The 23,928-nt window shown below is 41.8% G+C and overlaps 1 protein-coding gene across 2 annotated transcripts in view; it reads right to left on the bottom strand.

Annotated features, from left to right (window-relative positions):
• The window catches only part of RTN1 (reticulon 1), a 278,823-nt gene that overhangs the window by 136,181 nt on the left and 118,714 nt on the right, over positions 1–23,928 (bottom strand). The window contains exon 2 of one of the 2 annotated variants that reach the window (XM_030931054.1): positions 17,291–18,064. The exons of the other annotated variant lie outside the window; for it this stretch is intronic. Within the exon in view, the coding sequence (XP_030786914.1) occupies positions 17,291–18,064 (774 nt within the window). The remainder of the gene's footprint in view (positions 1–17,290; positions 18,065–23,928) is intronic. 2 annotated transcript variants of the gene reach the window in all.

Raw genomic sequence — 23,928 nt, 5'->3', positions numbered from 1 at the left:
GCTGTGCAGATTACCATAATGGACTATCCTGCAAGGCTTCCCACAGTGGCAGCCCACTGTATTCTTTCCCTTTCTTCTCTCTTCACTTCCTCTCGAGAAGAACAAAACCTGAGAGTCACTCCTGGACCCCTGGATGAATGCCTGCCTTCTGCCTGATGTTTATCCAGATGGCCTAAAGGCTACACTGGCAATCTTGCTGAGCTTTCTCTCCCGTAGATGAGACGACCTGGGATCACCATGACAACAGTGTTCAAGAGCTTCATTTTCCCTTGCCATACAGAAGGGCTTTATTTCAGAATATCTTAGTGAGATCTGGTCCTTTTGTTAGCAATAACTAGTTGCATTTATCCAAAGCTTTGAGGGATCTGTGGCTTTAGGACTGTGGGAGAACACCAATGGATAAAACATTTTAGATTTTCCTAATTCTTTATGAATCAGAATTGATTTTATTCTTTATCCATATTCATTCATCTGTTATTTATTGAGAACCTAATATGTGTTAGGCCATTTTCTACACACTTGGGATATATTAGTGAATGAAACCGGTAACAAAGTCTCTGCTTATACTCTAGTGGAGGGAACACAATATACAAACAATATATATAGTAAATAAGTAAAGTATATAGTATGTCAGAAGATGTTAAGTGTTATGGAAAAAAGTAGAGTAGGGTAAGGGAAACACAAGTTCTGGGTCAGGGTGGAGATGAGTTTGCAATTTTAAACAGGGGAGCCTGTATAGGCCTCATTGAGAAAGTAACCTACATTTAGCACTTGAAGCAGGTGAAAGAGTGAAGATATCCAGAGGAAAAGCACGCCATGCAGAGGAAACATATAGTGCAAAGGCTCAGAGGTGGGAGCTGCCCTGATTCCCAGGTATCATAAGCACGCCATTGTGTCTGGGCAAAGTGAATGAGTTAAGAAATAGGAGATCAGTGACATGGGGAGTGGGGGCAGATCATGTAGGATCTCATAGGGCTTTTATTCTGAGTGAGATTAGAAGATATTGGAGGGCTTTAAGCAGAGGAAGGATATGATCTATGGGTTTCCCCCCCTTTTTTAGTAACTTAAAACAACAACTACTTCATTATCTCTCATATGATTCTTGTTTTTAAAAATTTATTTTATGATCCCCAACTCTATTTTTACAGGAGTTACTTCCTTAATAAGCTGTACACATAGTTGTTTGATACAATTTCAGACAGCGGAAAAGTGTAAAAGCTTCACCAGTTTACTTCTGAATGGTTGTCTAGAGCACTGAGAAAGAAGATAAGGAGTGGTGTAAATTAGGAAATGTTCTATACCTCCAGAGCACTGCCAGTAGCAGCAGCATCTTCTGCTGGGTGCCAGGCATTTCACATATGGAACTTAGGGTCTAGGGACAATAGATTAAGCTACTTGTCCAAGGTCACTGTAGTGGTTTTCTCTCTTTGCCTGCTTGGATCCATTCCTTTCTCTGCCCTCTCCTGTGCTCTGAGAGGCTGACCTATATAGAAGGCTTACCCAGGATTTCTGTCCCTCTGGTTCCTGGTTGTTTTCAGCCAATAGGAAGCCTGAGGGCTGGGATGAAGGAGATGTTGAGCTATTTATACCCCCTGCTGCTTCTGAAGTTCCAGCTCTTAGCAGGCTTCAAGAATGCTGTTCCTTACTCTTGGTCTTTAGGTCTAGGGGTAGTAACACCTCCCTAATGTTAAGGCTTTGGCATCATTTGTTGGTTTTCTTTGCCATCTTTACACACATCTGTAATTAGCCCCTTCTTTAAACTCTCTTCAGTCACAACCTTTGAGTGTGTCACTTTTTTCCTGCTAGGACCCTAGATGATATAACTAGATGGTTAGAAATTATTTGACCTGAATTTGAATGCCTGTCTATTTCATGTGTTTTACACTATATCATGCTACATCTTTTTAAAAGGGGGATGCAGTCTGAGATGTGGCAAGTTATATTTTGGAACATGAGAAGGAGAGGGAAAGTGAACTGGATAACCACAAGCAAAATAATGAAATGAAGCCCCTACCTCATGTCACATTTTAAAATTTCCTTCAAATGGGTCAGTAGCCTAAATATAAGAGCTAAAATCATAAAACTCTAGAAGAATACATAGAAGTAAATCTTCATGACCTTGGATTAGACAATCATTTCACAGATATGACACCAAAAACAGAAGCAACAAAAGAAAAATTAATATACTGTGCTTTTGTGCTTCAGAGAATACCATAAAGAAAGTGAAAGCACAATCAATAGAACAGGAGAAAATATTTGCAAATCATATATCTGATAAGGGACTCATATCTAGAATATACAAAAAACTATTATGACTCAATCATAAAAGGCAAGCCAATTAAAAATGGGCAAAGAACTTCAATAGTTTTCCAAAGGCAATTTACAAATGGCCAAAATGCACATGAAAATATGCCCAACGTCATTATTCACCAAAAAAATGCAAACCAAAACTACTGTGAGATACCACTTCATACCCACTAGGATGGCTACAATCAAAAAGTCAGATAAAAACAAGTTCTGGCAAAGATTTAGAGAAATTGGAACCTTTACGCACTGCTGATGGGAATGAAAAATGTTGTAACTGCTTTGGACAAAAGCCTAGCAGCTCCTTAAACATTTAAACATACAGTTATCATATGACCCAGTAATTCCACTCCTAGATATCTACCCAAGAGAAATGAAAGTATATGTCCACACAAAAAACTTGTATATGAATGTTCATAACAGCATTATTCATAATGGCCAGAAAAGGTAGAAACAATCTAACATCCATCAACTGATAAATGGATAAATAAAAATGTAATATATCCATACAATGGAATATTATTTAGACATAAAAAGGAATGAAGTACTGATACGTGTTACAACAAGGCTAAATATTGAAAACAGTGAAATAAGTCAGTCACAAAGGACCACATATTATGTGATTGCATTCATATGAAATGTCCAGAATAAGCAAATTTATAGAGAAATAAAGTAGATTAGTAGTTGTAGGGAGTAAGGAGATTTGGAGGGTGAGAAAAGGGGGTGCAGGGTTTCTTTTGGGGGTAATAAAATGCTCTAAAATTTATTGCAGTGATGGATCACAACTCTGTGAATATACTAAAAACCATGGAAATGTATACTTTAAATGAATTGTATAGTATATGGATTATATCTCAATAAAGCTGTTTAAAAAAAAACAGAAGGAAGCTTGGCCTTCAATTTAAACTTACAGGAGAACTAACATTGGTCTGTATTACGAGGGAAAAGTAATGCTTTTATTATGTTAAGCCACCAAGATTTTGGGATTTACCTGAATTCTAGTGAACACATTATTTCACTCTGGATTGTACCCTTACCACTTGTCTCAGTTCACTGGCAACTTCCCAATCACTTTTGAGTTCTCATCTTATTTGACTTCTCAACAGTATTTGACATACTGCCCACTCCTCCTTTGCTGTCTGCAACTCTACTTTCTTCAGATTTTCCTCCTAGCTCTCCTGGATCTCATCTCTTTCCAGATATGAAATGTTGGTCTCCCCCAGAGTTCTTCCCTAGGCTCTCTTCTTACTCCAGTCCATCTCAAGGTGATTTTACCCATTTCCACCATCACTAGGTCCCAATTACCATTACCATGTTTATGACTCACAGTATTCCCTGCCTCTCCCAGAGAATAAGAAGAAAACAAAACAGAATGGGCTAGGTGCAATTGTGCTGTACAACGTTCTAGAGGAACTTAGAGGAGGTCATTGAGGAAGCTGCACTGGAATTGATCTTGGAGCACAAATAGAACCTTGAAAGGCAGGCATTGTCCAAGAGTGAACTCCAAAAGCAAAGATATGGAGGTGAAAAAGGAAGGGGTCTGCTCAAAGAAGGACAAAGTCAAATGTTTAACTGGAGTATTGTTGGGAATGATGCAGGGTTGATGAAACTGAAAATGGAAGCAGGCCCCTGGTCATGGAAGGCCCTGAAAACTAGTTTAAAAGTCAATCCTGAAGAAATAGGCAAATGGAGGGATCAAGACAGCCGAATAGAATCAGCTGCAGTCCCTGGCACTTATGGAGAGGAACGAAAGGGGCAAATGAATACGGTACCTTCAACTAAAATATCCAGGTTCTCCCACTGGGATTGATTAGGGAAACAACACATGGAGAATAAAGAAAAGCAGGGCAGGGTGACAGTCCACCCAGGAGCAACACAAAGCCAAGGGAACCCCCCTGCCTCCCAGCCAAGGGAAGCAGTGAGTGACTGTGTAATCCCGGAAAACCACGCTTCTTCCATGGATCTTTGCAACTCTCAGATCAGGAGATCCCCTTATGAGTCCATGCCACCAGGGCCTTGGATCCAACACACAGACCTATGTGGAGTCTTAGCAGAGCAGCTGCTCAGGCATGCACAGAGACCCAGGAGCTTTGCATACTCCAGCCCCAGGATCCCCCAACAAATGTGCCTGCTACTTACACAAGGTGGGAGGTCCACACATACCCCTAGGAAAAGGGCAGAATCCAGGGAGCTAAGCAGTGCCATTTTGTGGGCCCCACTTCTATGGTATGTCACAAGATAAGGCCCACTGGCTTGGAATTCCAGTCAGCCACCAGCAACAGGGTAGAGCCTGCCTGAGACTGGATGGAGCCCCAGTGGGAGTGGAGGTCACCATCTCTGCAGTTTGGTCAACTCAGCCATTCCAGCCTGTGGGCTTTGGAGAGTCCAAATGGTCCAGTGAAGGAAGGGTCCCCCCAACAGCACAACATAGGGGCTTTGCCAGATTGTGGTCAGACAGATTTTTTTTTCTTTCTTTCTTTTGAGACAGAGTCTCGCTCTGCTGCCCAGGCTGGAGTGCAGTGGTGCGATCCCTGCTTACTGCAACTTCCGCCTCCCAGGTTCAATTCTCCTGTTTCAGACTCCAGAGTAGCTGGGATTACAGGGGTGCCCTACCACACCTGGCTAATTTTTGTATTTTTAGTACAGACAGGGTTTCATCATGTTGGCCACACTCGTCTTGGAACTCCTGACCTCAAGTGATCCGCCCACCTTGGCCTCCCAAATGCTGGGATTACAGGCATGAGCCACTGTGCTGGCCAGACTGCTCCTTTAAGCAGAGCTGCCATCCATTCCTCCGCACTAGGCGGGACCTCCCAGCTGGACCCTCCAGCCACATCTGTTGGCACATATTAGGGACAGAGCTCTGATCTCTCCCTGGGATGGAGTGCTCAGAGGAGGGGAGGGGCTCCCTCTGGGCTGGCATTCTAGCCTGTGGACTTTGGAGAGTCCAAGCTGACAGGGGCAGAGGCAGTTCCTCACCATGACATAGCTATTTTGTTGAGGCATGGCCAGACTGCTTCTTTAAGTGGGACACAATCCACTCTTCCTTGCAGGGTGGGTCCTCCCAGCTGGCGTCTCTGTTGACCCCTGTTCATGTTCTCCCTGGGTGAAGTGCCTGAGGGACAGGACAGGCTGCCACTTTGGTCATTCAGGCTTCTCAGCTGGTCCAGCCTGTGGGGCTTGGAAAGCCCAAACCAATTGGGGCTGAAGGGATACAGCACAGCTGCCCTACCACAAGGTAGCCAGACTGCTTCTTTAAGTGTGCCCTTGATCCCCTTCTTCCTGACAGGGTGAGACCTCCCAACCAGGGTCTCCAGCCACCACCTACAGGCACATTCGGGCTGCCAACAGGTCAGTACTCCCCTGGGATGGAGCTTCCAGAGGAAGAGGCAGGCTGCCATCTTTGCTGTTTCCCAACTTTCACTGCTTATACCTCCAGGTATGGGAAAAACCAAGACAACTACGGTCTGGAGTGGACCCCAAAAAAACCGCAGCAGCCCTACAACGGAGTGGACAAATTATTAAAAGAAGAACAAACATAAAACAACAACAAAAACAATAACAAACCCATAAAAACCCCATCCGAAAGTCAGCAGCCTCAAAGACTGAAGGTAGTTAAGCCCACAAAAATGAGAAAGAATCAATGCAAAACCCCTGAAAACTCAAAAAGCTAGAGTGCCCCTTCTCCTTCAAATGACTGCAAACTTTCCCAGCAAGAGCTCAGAACTGGGCTGAGGCTAGGACAGCTGAAATGACAGAAGTAGGCTTCAGATGGTGGGTAATAAAAAAACTTTGCTAAACTAAAGGAACATGTGGTAACCATTGACAAAGAAGTAAATAATCATGATAAAACAAAACAGGAGCTGACAGCCAAAATAGCCAGTTTAGACAGGAACAGAACCAACCAGCTAGAGCTGAAAAACACACTACAAGGAATTCACAATGCAATCACAAGTATTAATAGCAAAATAGACCAAGCAGAGAAAAGAATCTCAGACCTTGAAGAGTATCTTTCTGAAATAAGACAGGCAGACAAGAATAGAGACAAAAGAAAGAAAAGGAATGAACAAAACCTCTGAGAAATATAGAATTATGTAAAGAGACTGAATCTACAGCTAATGGGGGTACCTGAAAGAGATTGGGAGAATAGAACCAAGCTGGAAAACATACTTCAGAATATTATCCAGGAGAATTTCCCCAACCTAGTAAGACAGGCCAACACTCAAATTCAGGAAATGCAGAGGACCCCAGCAAGATAATCAATGAAAAGATCATCCCCAAGACACATAATCATCAAAATTTCCAGGGTCAAAATGAAAGAAAAAATGTTAAGGGCAGCCACAGAGAAAGGCCAGGACATCTATAAAGGGAAGCCCATCAGACTAACAGTGGACCTCTCAGGAGAAACACTATAAGCTAGAAGAGATTGGGGGCCAATATTCAACACTCCTAAAGAAAAGAATTTCCAACCCAGAATTTCATATCCAGCCAAAGTAAGCTTCATAAGCAAAGGCGAAACAAGATCCATTTCAGACAGGAAATGGATCTTATTTCCCTCAGCGAATGCTGAGGGAATTAGTTATCACCAGGTCTGCCTTGCCAGAGTTCCTGAAGGAAACACTGAATATGGAAAGGAAAAACCATTACCAGCCCCTACAAAAACACATTGAAATATACAGACCAGTGACACTATGAAGCAAGTCTGAAAAATAACCAGCTAGCATCGTGATGACAGAATCAGACCCACACATAACAGTACTAACCTTAAATGTAAATGGGCTAAATGCCCCAATTAAAAGACACAAAGTGGCAAGCTGGATAAAGAACCAAGACCCATTGGTATGCTGTCTTCAGGAGACCCATCTCACATGCAAAGACACATATAGGCTCAAAATAAAAGGATGCAGGAAAATTTACCAAGCAAATGGAAAATAGAATAAAGCAGGGGTTGCACTCCTAGTTTCTGACAAAACAGACTTTAAACCAACAAATACCAAAAAAGATAAAGAAGGACATTACATAATGGTAAAGGGTTCAATTCAACAAGAAGAGCTCACTATCCTAAATACATATGCACACAACATGTGGGCACCCAGATTCATAAAGCAAGTTCTTAGAGACCTTCAAAGAGATTTAGACTCTCACACAATAACAGTGGGAGACTTTAACACCCCAATGACAATATTAGACATGAAATAATAACAAACAGTCTCTCAGACCACAGCACAATCAAATTACAACTCAAGATTAAGAAATTCACTCAAAACCACACAACTACATGGAAACTGAACAGCATGCTCCTGAATCTCTTGGGTAAATAATAAAATTAAGGCAGAAATCAAGCGGTTCTTTGAAATTAAGGAGAGCAAAGAGACAACATATCAAAATCTCTGGGATGTAGCTAAAGCAGTGTTAAGAGGGAAATTTATAGCATTAAATGCCCACATTAAAAAGCTAGAAAGATTTCAAGTTAACAACCTAACATCACAACTAAAATAACCAGAGAACCAAGAGCCAACAAACCCCAAAGTTAGCAGAAGACAAGAACAAAGATGAACTGAAGGAGGCAGAAACATGAACGACCCTTTAAAAATAAACAAATCTAGGAGCTGTTTTTCTTTAATTTCTTTTTAAATCAACCATTAGCTAGACTAATGCAGAAGAAACGAGAGAAGAATCAAATAAACACAATCTGAAATGATAAGGGAGATATCACCATTGACCCCACAGAAATACAAACAATGATCAGAGAATATTATAAACACCTCTATGCACATAAACTAGAAAATCTAGAAGAAATTGATAAATTCCTGGAGATACACACCCTGCAAAGACTGAACCAGGAAGAAATTGAATCCCTAAATAGACCAATAACAAGTTCTGAAATTGAGACAACAGTAAATAGTCTACCAACCAAACAAAAGCCCAGGACCAGGGATATTTACAGCTGAATTCTACCAGAGGTACAAAGAAGAGCTGGTATCATTTCTATTGAAACTATTCCAGAGAAATTGAAAAGGAGGGACTCCTCCCTAACTCATTCTATGAGGCCAGCATCATCCTGATACCAAAACCTGAAAAAGATACAACAAAAAAATAAAACTTCAGGCCAATATTGTTGATGAACACTGATGAAAAATAATCCTCGATAAAATACTGGCAAACTGAATCCAGCAGCACATCAAAAAGCTTAACCACCACCATCAAGTAGGTTTCATTCCTGGGATGCAACTTTGGTTCAACATATGCAAATCAAAACATGTGATTAATCATATAAGCAGATCTAAAGACAAAACCACATGATTATCTCAACAGATGCAGAAAAGGCCTTCAATAAAATTCAACATTCCTTCATATTAAAAACTCTAAATAAACTAGGTATTGAAGGTACATACCTCAAAATAATAAGAGCCATATATGACAAACCCACTGCCAATATCATACTAAATAGGCAAAAGCTAGAAGCATTCCTACTAAAAAGCAGCACAAGACAAGGATGCCCTCTCTCACCACTCCTATTCAACACAGTATTGGAAGTTCTGGCCAGGGCAATCAGGCAAGAGAAAGAAATAAATTGTTTTCAAATAGGAAGCGAGGAAGTCCAACTATCTTTGTTTGCAGATGACATGATTCTATATCTAGAAAACCCCATTTTCTCAGTCCATTAGCTTCTTAAGCTGATAAGCAACTTCAGCAAAGTCTCAGGATATGAAATCAATGTGCAAAAATTGCTAGCATTCCTATACACCAACAACAGTTAAGCAGAGAGCCAAATCATGAATGAACTCCCACTCACAATTGCCACAAAAAGAATAAAATACCTAGGAATACAGCTAATAATGGATGTGAAGGACGTCTTCAAGGAGAACTACAAACAACTGCTTAAAGAAATCAGAGATGACACAAAGAAATGGAAAAATATTTCATGCTCATGGATATGAAGAATCAATATCATGAAAATGGCCAACTCCTCAAAACAACTTACAGATTCAACACTATTCCCAGTAAACTACCATTGACATTCCTCACAGAATTAGAAAAAACTATTTTAAAATTCATTTGGAACCAAAAGAGAGCCAGAATAGCCAAGACAATCCTAAGACAAATAACAAAGCTGGAGGCATTATGTTACTTGACTTCAAACTACACTACAAGGCTACAGTAACCAAAACAGCATGGTACTGGTACAAGAACAGGCACATAGACCAATGGACCAGAATAGAGAACCCAGTAATAAGACCACATACCTACAACCATCTGATCTTTGACTAACTTTACAAAAACAAGCAATGGGGAAAGAATTCCCTATTTAATAAATGGTGCTGTGATAACTGGCTAGCAATATACAGAAAATTGAAACTGGACCCTTTCCTTACACATGTACAAAAATCAACTCAAGATGGATTAAAAACTTAAATGTAAAACCCAAAACTATAAAAATCCTAGAAGAAAATCTCGGCAATACCATTCAGGACATAGGCATGGGCAAAGATTTCATTACAAAGACACCAACAGCAATTGCAACAAAAGCTCAAATTGACAAATGGGATCTAATTAAACTAAAAGCTTCTGCACAGCAAAAGAAACTATCATCAGAGTGAACAGAACAGAATGGGAGAAAATATTTGCAATCTATGCATCTGACAAAGGTTTAATATCCAGCATCTACAAGGAACTCAAGCAATTTACAAGAAAAAAAAAACCTCATTAAAAATTGGGCAAAGGACATGAACAGACACTTCTCAAAAGAAGATATACAAGCAGACAACAAACATGAATAAAAGTTCAACAGCACTTATAATTAGATAAATGTAAATCAAAACTACAATGAGGTACCATCTTATACAAGTCGGAATGGCTATTACCAAAAAGTCAAAAAACAACAAATGCTGGCGAGGTTGTGGAGAAAAAGGAACGCTTTTACACTGTTAGTGGGAGTGTAAATTAGTTCAACCATTGTGGAAAACAGTGTGGCAATTCCTCAAAGACCTAGAGGCAGAAATACAATTTGACCCATAAATCCCATTACTGGGTATATACCCAAAGGAATAGGAATCATCCTATTATAAAGATACAGGCACACGTATGTTTATTGTGGCACTATTTGTAATAGTAAAGACATGGAACCAACCCAAATGCTCATCAGTGATAGACTGGATAAAGAAAATGTGGTACATACACCATGGAGTACTATGCAACCACAAAAAGGAACAGGATCATGTTCTTTGCAGGGACATGGATGCAGCTGGAGGCCATTATCCTTACCAAACTAATGCAGGAACAGAAAACCAAATACCACATGTTCTCACTTATAAGTGGTAGCTGAATGATAAGAACACATGGACACATTCAGGGGGAGCAACACACACTGGAGCCTGTCGGAGGGTGAAGGGGGAGGAAGGAGAGCATCAGAAAGAATAGTTAATGGGTGCCACGCTTAATTCCTAGGTGATGGAATGATCTGTGCAGCAAAACACCATGGCATGTGTTTACCTATATGACAAACCTGCACATCCTGCACATGTACCTCTGAGCTTAAAAGAAAAAAAAAAGTCAGTCTTTTATCAGGTAGGCATTAGTGGACCCTGGAAGGGTTAGGAGGAGCTTAAAAGGGAGGGAAGGCCAGGTACAGTTGTTCACGCCTGTAATGCCAGCACTCTGGGAGGCTGAGGCGGGTGGATTACCTGAGGTCAGGAGTTTGGGGGAGACCAGCCTGGCCAACATGGCAAAACCCCGTCTCTACTAAAAATACAAAAATTAGCCAGGCGTAGTGGCGGAGACCTGTAATCCCAGCTACTCAGGAGGCTGAGGCATGAGAATCGCTTGAACCCGGGAGGCTAAGGTTGTAGTGAGCCGAGATCATGCCACTGCACTGCAGCCTGGGCAACAGAGCGAGACTCTGTCTCAAAAAAAAAAAAAAAAAAAAAAAAAGAGGGAAGCAGAAGGAGGATAACCCATTAACAGGATAGTGCAATTGTTGAATTATGACAACTGGAGGTAGGGTATGAGTTGTGGTGGCCATAGGATAGAAAGAGGAGAAAAAGAGAAGAGAAAAGAGAGAAATCATTGACTTGGGGTCTGATACATGTGGTGAGTGAGAAAAAGAGGGGTTTCAAAAGCTACTCAGAAATGGTGAGCCTGAGTGAATAAAATGAACAGGGGAACAATGAGCTTGTTTGATGGGACAGGGAAGAAAATTCTTATCTTGGATGGTTCTTCCCTTTCTGAGGCACACATCCTTCCGGTTTCACATGCAGAGGCCTCTGTCTAACCACGTAAACTGCTAGGACTGAGGAAATTTCTGCTTGCACAATATTCCTGGAGGCCACATGGCAGAGCAGCCCACCCTTGTGCCAGCTGGCCTGATGCTGCGTTGTTCTGGAGACAGGCTAGTGCCCACTCATTCTGCACAACTGGGAGCCCCTAGGCAGCCTTGTATGTTTGTATGATGATTTCATTAACCTTTGCCCTTTCACCCTTCCCCACTCTCCCTGACCTCAGACTGAAAGTGCCCTGGGAGTAAAGTACAGCCAAGTTGTGTTTGCTCATTATCATATCCTTGCACCCAGCACAGCGCCTGGCACACAGGCGGTACTCAATAAATAGCACTCATGTGAGAGACAGCTCAAATTTTTACAACAGGGGCTTTTATTCAAGTGTGTAGCTCAAAACTGCCCTCAGAAATTCTGCCTTAGAGGAAGTAGGTCTGGATGTAACTCCATGTGTGGTTCTAACAGTCACCTCCAGTTAGGGCTGCAGATTTAGGAAATAAAAATACAGGACACTCAGTTAAATTTGACTGTCAGCTAAACAATGAAATTATTTTAGTATAAGGCATACCTATTTGTGTTTTATCTGGCAATTCTACCTCCAGTTGAAAACTACTATGTTAGTGCATTCAGAAAAAGAAAGCCCAGGGTCTTGCTTTATTTACTCAAGAGTAAGGATGATTCCAGACAGCTGCAGGGTGGAGGAGAAAAGGGCCTGAGGAGTTCCATCTTGAGCAAGTGAAGGTGCTATCTTAAAAATAATCCACCTTTACCATAAGTCAGAAGAGACTCATAGCTCCTATGGATACTGCCCTATGTTCTTAAGGGAAACTAAAACTTTTAACAAAATGATAGGAGTAATCAGGGAAAATTTTAGAACAAAACAGAAGTTTCCATATCTTTGTTTAAAATTTCAACAGTTTCAAAGGCCATCTAAGATACTGGTTACTATGTATCAAGACTGACACTGCAAAGCTAGAAACAGTCACCTAAAATTATCAGATAAAATAGGAAAATTGAGAAGGTAAGAAAGGCACCCCAGGGTGATGTGTTTGCTGGTGATGATAATTATGATGATATAATTGAGAGGGATAAAAGGAAAGGTGAATATGGGCTATTTTAGCAAGTGGCAAACAGCAGTGTCCAACTGTGAATGATGCTGGTATTAGGACTCCTTTTGTTCCTGACTCATTCTCCATGTAGCATCCAGAAGGATCGATTGAAAACCCAAGTCTGATCCTGCCACACTTCCCTTCCTCCCCCCTACTCCAGCCATGCTGGCCTTCCAGCTGCTCCTGGAACAGACAAGATGTTCCCAGCTCAGGGCCTTTGCACTGGGAGGCCCCTCAGCCTGGCCTCTCTTCCTCAGATAGCTACATGACTTGCTCCCTTACTCCATTCAGTCTCTGCTCAAGCTGTTACCTCGAAGAAGCCTCTCCTCACCCCCACCAGCCATCACTCCCTTACACTTTGCCTTGCTATATTTTTCTTCATAACCATTATAACTAACTGATATTATATTATATATTTGGTTATTTGTGTGTATGTCTTCTCAACTAGATGGTAAGCCCCATGCAGCCAGGATTTTCTTGTGAGGCACCACTCACTCGTGAGTCCTGGCAGTAATGGAACAATGCCTGACGTGGAGTAAATGGTCAACACATACTTTTTAAATAAATAGATGAATGAATAAATGATGTCACTTCTCAGCTTAAAACCCTCCAATGGCTTCCAATTGCATTTGGAACAAAATCCAAACTCCTTCCCCACTGATTTCGGCCCTGCCTACCTGTCCAGTGGTGTTCTCTGCCCCACTTCCCTCTTCCTCCCCTGTGTCATTGGCCCCCTTTCAGTTCTCATATAATACAGACTCAGGGCCTGGGCATTTGCTATTCCCCCACACCTGAGGTACCTCCTAGCCCCTCTCTGAACTGTAGGCTCCTTCTTCTCATTCAGATTTCAGTTCACGTGTCATCTCCTTAGAGGGGCAGTCCTTGGCCCCCTCACACCCAACCCTCTATCAATCCTCATAGTGCTCACACTGTGAAATTACACTATTTATTTATGGGTTTGTTTTTTATTGCCTGTTTCCTCTGACTAGCAGGTAAGCTCTACAAGGGCAGGGACCTTTTACGTCTTATTTACTACAATGTCTCAGTGGCCAGTGCATGTCTGATGTATAGAAGTCACTCTAAATATTTTTTGAACAAAAGAATGAATTTTAAAAATGGGTAGGAGAATCACAGATCCCATCAATGCAAGGAAATAGCAATGGTAATTTTCAAATTTAAATTGATTTACTTTTAATTGCTCATTTCTTCTTGAGGGAAACTGGGGTGTTTTAAGGATGACTTCCTGATTATTGTCCTTTTTGAGGCTAATAGCTCACATAACACCCAGGACCATCATAATACGCCTCTTGGTGTTTGTGTCAGAAACAACATGGTGCTCCTGGTCAATGTATATTGCATCAGGGCACTTATTATGTTTTCCTAAATTGCTTCACTTTTTTCGTGACTGATCTTGGCTTAAAACAGACTTCCAGTATTTCAGCTGTAAGAATTCTCAGTCTCTCCACCTCAGTGTATATTATTTAGTGAAAATAGGTAAGTATGTTGGAGAACGTTACAAAACGGAATAATCCATTGGAATTGGGAAAAATATAAATATATTAGACACCTTGCTTAAACATTAGCATCTGTGGCTAAAACTAACCTAAATTAGAATTTCTCTTCAGTTATTCTCCAGATTTGATAATTTCCTTATTTAAGGAATATATTTAAACAATGATAAACAGAACTACTTTTTGCTTAACATGCTTTCTTTTTCCTCAGTTTCTATGTACAATTATGTGTAATTCTCAATTTTTATTTTATCCGTTGCCACGGGAAATGGCAGAGTGACCCAAGACTCAACAGATGTAATAAAGCCCATATCCTCTAATGTCTATGGGCACAGTGTCACGTGGTGCCAGGGGTCACAAGAAGATGGGAAGGGGGTCGGAAACCTCACAGGATAAAAAGGGCAGGGAGAAAGGCTTCAGTGAGAAGCTGATTCTGTCTGTTAATTTCATTCTTACCTGTTGTCATATGACTCTGGTATTTTTATGTGGGATGTATATATAGAGAGGAGCTGAACACAGGAGAGAATGTGTAATGGGCCGTTCTCTCTTTCCTGAATAAGCCTTGCTTGGAATGTTTACTTGGTTGCAGCTGCAGAGACAATCATTGTCCTAACCCCATACTGTCAAGTGGGCAACCCAACATCATAGAACTCCGATGTCATGTGAGCCAGATCTGCCTTTGTTTCTCTTGAACCTTCTCCAGAACCCCATTAGGCCATGGCTACTTAAAAATGGAAATTCCCTAAAAATTAATGGATCCTTTGTCAAGTCTTTGCAAACTATAATTTTTACATGAAGCGTGTGCTGTGTAACTAGACCTATATGTGCTAGGGCATTTCACTATTCCTGAGGACTGGCTGAAGTTCTTCTGGACTGACTACTGGACAACCCTGGAGCATTGCCAGAAAGAATACAAGGAAGCTTGGAAACTCGGCTATGTTCTGACCTCGTGTTTTAGGCAGGGGCAAGTCGTATCTAACCCACCTGGAGCCTTGGTTTTCTGATTTGTCATTACTACCCAAATCTCAATTTACATCTTAAGTGAAGTTCACTGGGCCCTCACAACTCCATGTCCATGCAGCCCCTCACACTGGAAGGGCACCTTTCCCTTCCCTTCACCTGTTTGTTTCCTCCTATCCCTCTGAGAGTCACCTGTGGTCCCAGTTCACCTGGGGGAGCCGCTGGACTCCAGAGCTCCTCAGCACCATACATTTCCCTTTCTCAGAACACCAAGCACACTGGACTGGGACTGTTTGCTTGGTCGTCTGGCCCCCTGGAGGCAGGGACTGGTTTTTCTTTGTTTTTTATTTTTCGTTAATTCCCCATCACCCATGCCTCACAGAGTACCCAACCAAAAGAAAGTAGGTAGAAAGTGATTGCTGAGTGAATTTCAAAATCAGGGACTTGGCGCAGTGAATCTTTAAGACACTTGGAGCTTTATGGTTGAATGAGTCTGAAGTAACTTTGGGGAGAAGGAATTAATGCTAAAATCTATAGGGAAAGAAGATAGGAGGAACTTTCATTAATTCTGCTCTATTCCAACACTTGAATTTGTACTATACCATCAGGGTTTAGAGCAATCGCTCCTCCTCTACAGGCTTTGGCTCCATTTTCAGAGTTTACTAGAAGCTCTTTCACCTGAGATGCATACCAAAGCTCTTTGGGATATGGTAGAATGCCGGTCACCAGGGGCAGGGGAAGGTCTGAGGACCTGTCACTGTCCTCTTCATCTGATGCCTCATGGGCATTCAAGAGAGGTGGAGATTCAAAGGCTGGAGAGAAGAGGGTGGCACAGGGTGGGGTGAGGAGTTTCCTGCCACCTCTCTGGCCTTTAGCCAGGGGTATAAGAGGTCCGCTTTGTGTTTGAGAGAATATGCATGAGTGCTGTTTAATATCCTGCCTTGAGTCACAGTAGGAGAATGTTCAAATTGAAAAAGACCATAGCCTAATGAAGTCTAAACTTTAAAAAGTTTAATGAAGTACATCTTTTTGTTTCAAAAATAAAATTATATGCAGAACTTCAATAAACTAGAGATACAAAATGACAGTGTTGAGACTGAAAGGGGAAGGGAGGAGTTTGCTTTGTTCAGGTTTCCTCTTCTTGTCTGTGCCACCCCTAAAAGATCCAGAAGTCCACCTTTTCCTTCCCTTTAAGTGTACAGACTTAGAGCTAGGGACAGGAGTGTTAAATGCCCCGGCCGAGGTGCTTCAGGAAGTCTAGAGAGAACAGCCAGTGTGCTCTCCTCATAATGTCTTCAAGAGACCTGTGCTATAGTTTGAATGTCCCTTCCAAAACTCATCTTTAAACTTAATACCCAATGTGGCAGTATGAAGAGGTGGAGCCTTTGAGAGGCTATGGACTATGAACTACTGAGCTATGAAGGTTCTGCCTTCATGAATGGATTAACCCACTCATGGAGTAATGGATTAAAGAGTTAATGGATTAATGGATTATCATGAAAATATGACTTGTAGCTTTATAAGAAGAAGAGAGACCTGAGCACAACATGTTAGCATGCTCAGCCCCCTCACCATGTTACACCCTGCACCCACTTGGGACCCTTCAGAGAGTCTCCACTAGCAAGCCAGACAGCTTTTACCAGAAGCGCTCCTTTGACCTTGGACTTCCCAGCTTCCAGAACAGTTAAGAAATAAATTTTGTTTCTTATACATTACCCTGTGTTAGGTATTCTGTTATAAGCAACACAAAATAGACTAAGACAATCCAGATCCTAGCGGAAAGCTAACTGAGAAGCACGCAGTACTGCATTCTCTGCTCTGGACAGCAGGGCTGCATGAGGATTTTAATGTTTCCTGTATGTCATCCTAACATCTCCCCTCAAAGAAAGAACAAAATATTTTACAAAGAAAACCTGATAGGACTTTAGGAGAAATCCCAGGTTGCAACCTTTGTACAATCAGCAACAAATTGAAAACGTTGAATATGAATTAAACTAGTTAAACCAAATGAAATTTAAGGGGCCCAGATAGTAAAGTATATTGAATGAAAATTGTCATTCCTTAATATTTGTTTTAGGGATTGAGATTTCCATATGCTAGGTTTTCCTAAATCAAGCAATAACAGGGCCTTTACCTGTTCCAGAAGATGGAGGGGTGATAGATCCTGGGCTGTCATCTTCAGGCTCCGAGACAGTGACAGTGGGGACTATGTCAGGACTTGGCTTTAGACATATATCTTGCTTCTCAGGGGTCTTCTCTTGGGGAGTGGTTTCAACAGAAGGTTCTATTTCCGTCAGTGTGATTTTGACAGGGGTGGTGATCTGAGGAGCCCTGCGCTGTTCTTCAGAGAGATCATCTATGTACGGAGCAAATGTGGATTCTTCAAATAAATGGTCCTTGATGATTTTTCCCTCCACAGGAGCTGGTTTGTCAGGTTCACGGACCCCTTCAGGTTTCGCTGAGATGTCAGTGTCCTTATTCTTAAAGTCCAAGTCTTTATCTTCCAACTCGGGGTGATGTTGTTCTTGGTGCTTCACCTCCTCGGGTCTGGTTATGTCAATGTATTTATAGGCCTCTGCTTTCATCTGGTCCAGAGGGTCTGCTAAGATCTTGTTCACTTCAGTGGACTCTGCAGGAGTCATCTCTATTCCAGAATCAGAACTAAATAAGCCATGAGACTCTAACCCAGGCACATCAGCTAAGGAGGGGCCGGGTATACCCAACTCCTCAGGGCTCTCTGAAATGGTGACATGGCCATTTTCCTTCTGAAGAATTCCAGTGAAATATGTAGAATCCTCCTGAGATGAATAGCAGATGTCAGAAATCAGAGACGTGTAACATGATCCTTCCCCATCTTTTGATATTGTTGAGAAGGTGTGGTCCATGGCACTGGAAACACCTGCCACACCTATGAATCAAAGCAGCAGCAGACAGTGAGTGGGTGCTTGGCGTCAGCTCTCTCTCTCTGTCTAACCCACCCACCCACCCACCCCCGCCTGGTGGAGACACAACATCCCTTCTCCTCAAGCCCTCGGAGTTCCCTCAGCGCTCCCTCAGAGCACCAGCATGTTAAATTTCCTCATCTCCCTGATAGTCCACATTTCTGGTATTTTTCTAGTAACAGACCCCAGAGGCTCACATACACTGCCAGGACCACAGAAGTTGGGGACAGATCCTATAAGACTAGGAAATTTATTTTCAACATCTACCACCTCAATACACAGTGACTTGATTGTAGTATTATTAAAAAGAAACCCTCTTTGTATCTAAAGTATTAACAGCTCTTTAAGTAGAGGTGGAAATTAGGCTACCTCAGGATCGTAACTGCAACAATAGGATAGCTAACACCTAATGGTGTGCTTCCCTGTTTATTTCTTCAGTTTTCCTCCTTGTTTTGTTTCCCTCCTCTTTTACTGCCCTACTGCCCATTCATTGCCATCCAGTGATATTCAAAGTGACCCACCGGGAATTCCTTCATTCCACTGGTGGTGCTAAGGATAAAACAGGTTTCCAAGTTTGAGTCTATAGAATATTTTCACCTGGCTCTAATTCTACTAATACGCCAGCCAAAATATTCATTAATAGTGGGCACGGGCCAGGTGCAGTGGCTCATGCCTGTAATCCCAGCACTTTCATAGGTGAAGGCAGGTGTATCTCCTAAGGTCAAGAGTTCGTAGACCAGCCTGACAACATGGAGAAACCCCGTCTCTACTAAAAATAGAAAATTAGCTGGGTGTGTTGGCGCATGCCTGTAATCCCAGCTACTCAGGAGGCTGAGGCAGGAGAATCGCTTGAACCCGGGAGGAGGAGGTTGCGGTGAGCCAAGATCACACCACTGCACTCCAGCCTGGGCAACAAGAACAAAACCACATCTCAAAAAAAAAAAAAAAAAAAAAAAAAACACAGTGAGCATAAAAGGAAAATCCTCCACTGTTTTACTTTGCTGTAAAATTCTACCAGAAGGGATGAAAACGAACATTTATTGAGGCCTCACTATACGCTAAGCAGTGGGATTTTTTTTTTTTTTTTTTGAGACAGAGTCTCACTCTGTCGCCCAGGCTGGAGTGCAGTGGCCGGATCTCAGCTCACTGCAAGCTCCGCCTCCCAGGTTTACGCCATTCTCCTGCCTCAACCTCCCGAGTAGCTGGGACTACAGGCGCCCGCCACCGTGCCCGGCTAATTTTTGTATTTTTTTAGTAGAGAGGGGGTTTCACCATGTTAGCCAGGATGGTCTCGATCTCCTGACCTCGTGATCCGCCCGTCTCGGCCTCCCAAAGTGCTGGGATTACAGGCTTGAGCCACCGCGCCCGGCCCTAGCAGTGGGATTTTTAACCTAATTTTTACAATTGTATAAATTAAGTCCCACACTCTCTACATCTACATACAAACACTTTACACACACACATATACACACACACACACAGCACGTACAATATGAAAGCTCTTAAGACACACCTGAAGAATACGTTAGAGCAACAACACATATAAAAGTAATCAAAACAGTGGCAGTAACAAGTCAATAGCTAACGTGCCAGTACTTGCTATGTGTCAGGCATCGTTCTAAACTTTTCATTAATATAGACTCATTTCATAATCAAAACAATCCTAGAAGGCTGGCAATATTGTTAGGCTCATTTTACAGATGAGGAAACTGAGAAACAAAGGGGTTAAATAACTCACCTAAGATCTCACAGGCAGTAAGTGGCAGAACCAGGATTCACACCCAAGTAACCTGAAAACCAAGAAACCTCCCCTAATGCCCTTTGCCCCAGTTAAGTCAGTCTGTGAGTTTTTTTTTTTTTTTTTTTTTTTTTCAGGTAATGTTTACTCAGCCTTATTACAAACAAACTTAACTTTTGTCTTTTCCTAGCTTTCTTTTTGGTTGCACAAGCTATTGTTTCTCTATGGGCAGTGGAAAAGCACAAAGCCTCTTCACCGTTCTAGCACTTTCCTGCCTCAGCACTCCGCACTACCTGTTTCCTTTTCTTGGATCTCTCTTCTCCCAGATACCTATATCCCTAATTCTCTCACCCCCAAATCTTTGCTCAAATGTCACCGTTTTAAGAAAAATGACCCTAACCCTCCATCTCAAATTGCAACTTGCCTTTTCCTCCCCACTCCTGGCAATCCTATTCTCCTCTACCCTTCTCTGATTTTTCTTGTTCGCATATTGCTTATCTCCTTCTTAAATACTGTACAATTAACATATCTATTATGCATTGATTGTCTCCTTTTGCTAAGGAAACTCACACACACAGCACGGTAAGCTCCATAAGGTCAGGAATTTCTGACTATTTTGTTCACCAATATAGGCACCTAAAACAGGGCCTGATGAATAGTAGGTACTCAACACATATTTGCAAAATAAGGGAAAGTAATTTTTTGGGGGAGCGGAGGACAGAGTCTCACTCTGTTGCCCAGGCTGGAGTGCAGTGGAGCGATCTTGGCTCACAGCAACCTCTGCCTTCCAGGTTCAAGCAATTCTCTTGCCTCAGCCTCCCTAGTAGCTGGGATCACAGGCATGTGCCACTACACCCAGCTAATTTTTGTATTTTTGGTAGAGACAGGGTTTTGCCATGTTGGCCAGATGGTCCCGAACTCCTGACCTCAGGTGATCCTCCCACCATGGTCTCCCCAGTGCTAGGATTACAGGCATGAGCCACCACGCTGGGCCATATATATGTATATATATACACACACACACATATATATATATATACACACACACACACATATATATATATATATATAGTGTTTTTTTTTTGAGAAAGAGTCTTGCTCTGTCACCCAGGATGGAGTGTATTGTGGCATGATCTTGGCTCACTGCAGCCTCAACCTACAGGGCTCAAAAGATCCATCTACTTCACCCTCCCAAGTAACTGGGACTACAGGCATGCACCAGCATGACTGGCTAATTTTGTTTTCAATTTTTCTTAGAGATGTGTTTTCACTGTGTTGCCAAGGCCTATCTTGAAGTCCTGGGCTCAAGTGATCCTCCTGCCTTGGCCTCTTCCCAGAGTGCTGGGATTACTGGCATGAGTCACCTCACCTGGCCAAGGAAAGTAATTTTGAAGTTTAGAATTAAGCACAAATATCAGTATTGTGTGAGAAGACAGGTTAGAAGATTCCCCCAAATTGCTAATGATACTTCATTTAGCAAGTGACTTAATTTTGTGAGCATCAGATCAGTTCAAATCTATACATCTCAGCTAGGCTTCTCATTATACCTTTTTTTTTTTTTTTTTTTTTTTTTTTTTTTTTTTTTTTTTTTTTTTGCATATGGCAGCCCCTCTTTTCAAGTTAGACCAAAAAATCTCAGTAACAAAAGGAATAATAGTAAAGATTGTCCTTATTGCCTAAGGATAGATAGAACACCAAAGAAAAAAACTGTTAAATTTAAATCCATGGGTGCACACACACATTTATCCTGAACAATTATTAAAGCTTCTTTCATTATATGGGCTCAGCTTATATGGAGACCTCACTGGAGGCAGGGAAATGAACCTGAGATAGATATTTCACTACAGATATTTGGATCCTAGGATTCTCTACCAGTTATTTGGAACCATTTGCAAGTGTTAATAAGTTATTATTCACCAGAAAGTGAGGAGAGGAGGGGTTTGTCCATATAAATGAAGAGTCTGGAGAGGTGGGGAGTGAGAAAGGGAACCTGGAGAAGACATAATAGGTGGTTTATTTGGTTTCCAAGGCTGTGTCTCAGTCATTATCATGCAAATCTCACTCAATTCCCCCACTGCAGAGGCCACCACAGGGCTCCTGGCTCTGATTACCTCTACTTGGCCTGTTGCATATCCCTCTAGACCACTGTCTCCTCCCACTGGAGTTATCTCACTAAACACAACTGTCACTTGCTCAGTGCCCAGTCCCTGGGCTCTGCACTGCCTTGCTGGATAATTCTTAAACTCTGCAGTCTGGCATTTGAGATGATGTGAATTCCACCTGGTCACAGCCCTGTTGCCATCATTCCTCTCACCCTCCACTCCAGGCATACAAAGCCCTTCGCAGTCTCACATTCACTTGACCAGCTTTTCTAGCCCTGTCTTCCACTCTCCAATTCAAATTCTAATCTCCACTAATAGAAACTACCCAGCACTTCTTCAACACTGGATCCTTCCAACCTCCACATCCAAACCTCCGCCCTTCAATCTCAAGCCATTAAGCATAAGGATCTTTAAATGTCACTGTCTCCATGATGAATATGCTGACTGTCTTAGTCCATTTAGGCGGTTGCAACAAAAAGACCATAAACTATGTAGACTATAGACAACAGAAATTTATTCTGGAGGCTGGGAGGTTCAAGATCAAGGTGCCAGTGGATTTAGTGTCTGGTGAGGGCCCTACATGGCCCTCTTTTTGCTGTAACTTCACATGGTAGAAAGGGTGAGGGATTCTCTCTGGGGCCACTTTTATAAGGTCACTAATCCCATTCATGAGAGCTCTGCCCTTGTGGCTTAATCACCTCCTAAAGGCCCAACCTCCAAATATCATTGCCTTGGGGGTTAGGATTTTAACACATGAATTTTTGCGGGGGGCGGGGGTGCACAAATGTTCAGATCACAGCACTGACCAATGCCTGCAGGACCTGATCCCATCCTATTGTTCTCCCTCTTCATTCTCATAGCACTGAATTTATACTGCTCATATAGCACGTATCACATACAGTTTATATATGTCCATATTACCTTCTTCCAAACTGTCAGCTCCTGGAGTTTGATGCTTATGTCTGGCACACTATATTGCACATAGTAAGCATCCAATTCAAAATGAATATAAATAAACAGACTGTTCAATCAATCCATTAATGAGTGGGCTTATTCTGTGCAGCTACTGAGAACAAGCTACAACTAATTAATGCAAATTACAAAGAGGACATTTTAAATCCATCGTGCAAAAAAGAGTCTAAAATGTGAGTTATCCAACAACGAAATAGAGCAACAGTATTCTCAGAACAAGAGTATTCTGATCATGGTAGACACAGGCAGAGACAGACCCAGTGTTTGTCTAGGCAGAAACCAGTACTTGGTAGAAAGTTGGATGAGACAACTGCAGAATTCCCTTCCAACTTTCCATGATTTTTATACTAATTGGCTACCACTGTAGTGTGACACAACTTCCTTTTGACTTACTGCTTTCCTGTGTAACAGAATCAATATAATTTCCCCCAAGGTGATGCCTCCAAGAACAGGGGCTTCTAAGATGTACAGTAATAATTGAGGGAACAGAATCTAAATGACATCTATATTATTCTATAAATAAATATTATTAGAGAGACTATAAATAGAATCAACAATTGGGAAGAAGTCCCATTCCTACCCTACCAGCTCTGTCTTGCTCAGAAAACCCAGTAAGAAATTGGAAGGACCCCTTTACCACGCTCTAAAAATACTGCCAGCTAGAGGAAGAGAAGAGGAGCAAAGTTATTTGCGTAAATGACACATTTTATTTTTAAAACTGTTTTCACACTTTTTAGATGGGATCGTATTAGAATCATCATAAAAACAAAGAATAGTTCAAATACTTTGAATGTAGTTATGTCCCATTTTAAAAAATTGAGCTAAATACCCTGAAAAATTCTCAAGGTTCTAACTTACTGAATTTAAAAATATATACACGTGATATGGTGCCTATCAGTTAGAACTCTTGTAAACAGAAACTCCTCCTAGACAGTAAATTATGTTGGAGCAGAGTCCTGTGGGGATTGTTGGAACTGAGAAGCAGAACTGAGCCTGAGGGCCCAGGAAAGCCAATTAA

The sequence above is a fragment of the Rhinopithecus roxellana genome, chromosome 5 (genome assembly GCF_007565055.1).
Source record: "Rhinopithecus roxellana isolate Shanxi Qingling chromosome 5, ASM756505v1, whole genome shotgun sequence".
In the NCBI taxonomy this organism is placed as follows: Eukaryota; Metazoa; Chordata; class Mammalia; order Primates; family Cercopithecidae; genus Rhinopithecus; species Rhinopithecus roxellana.
This window is presented reverse-complemented; position numbering and strand designations above follow the sequence as displayed.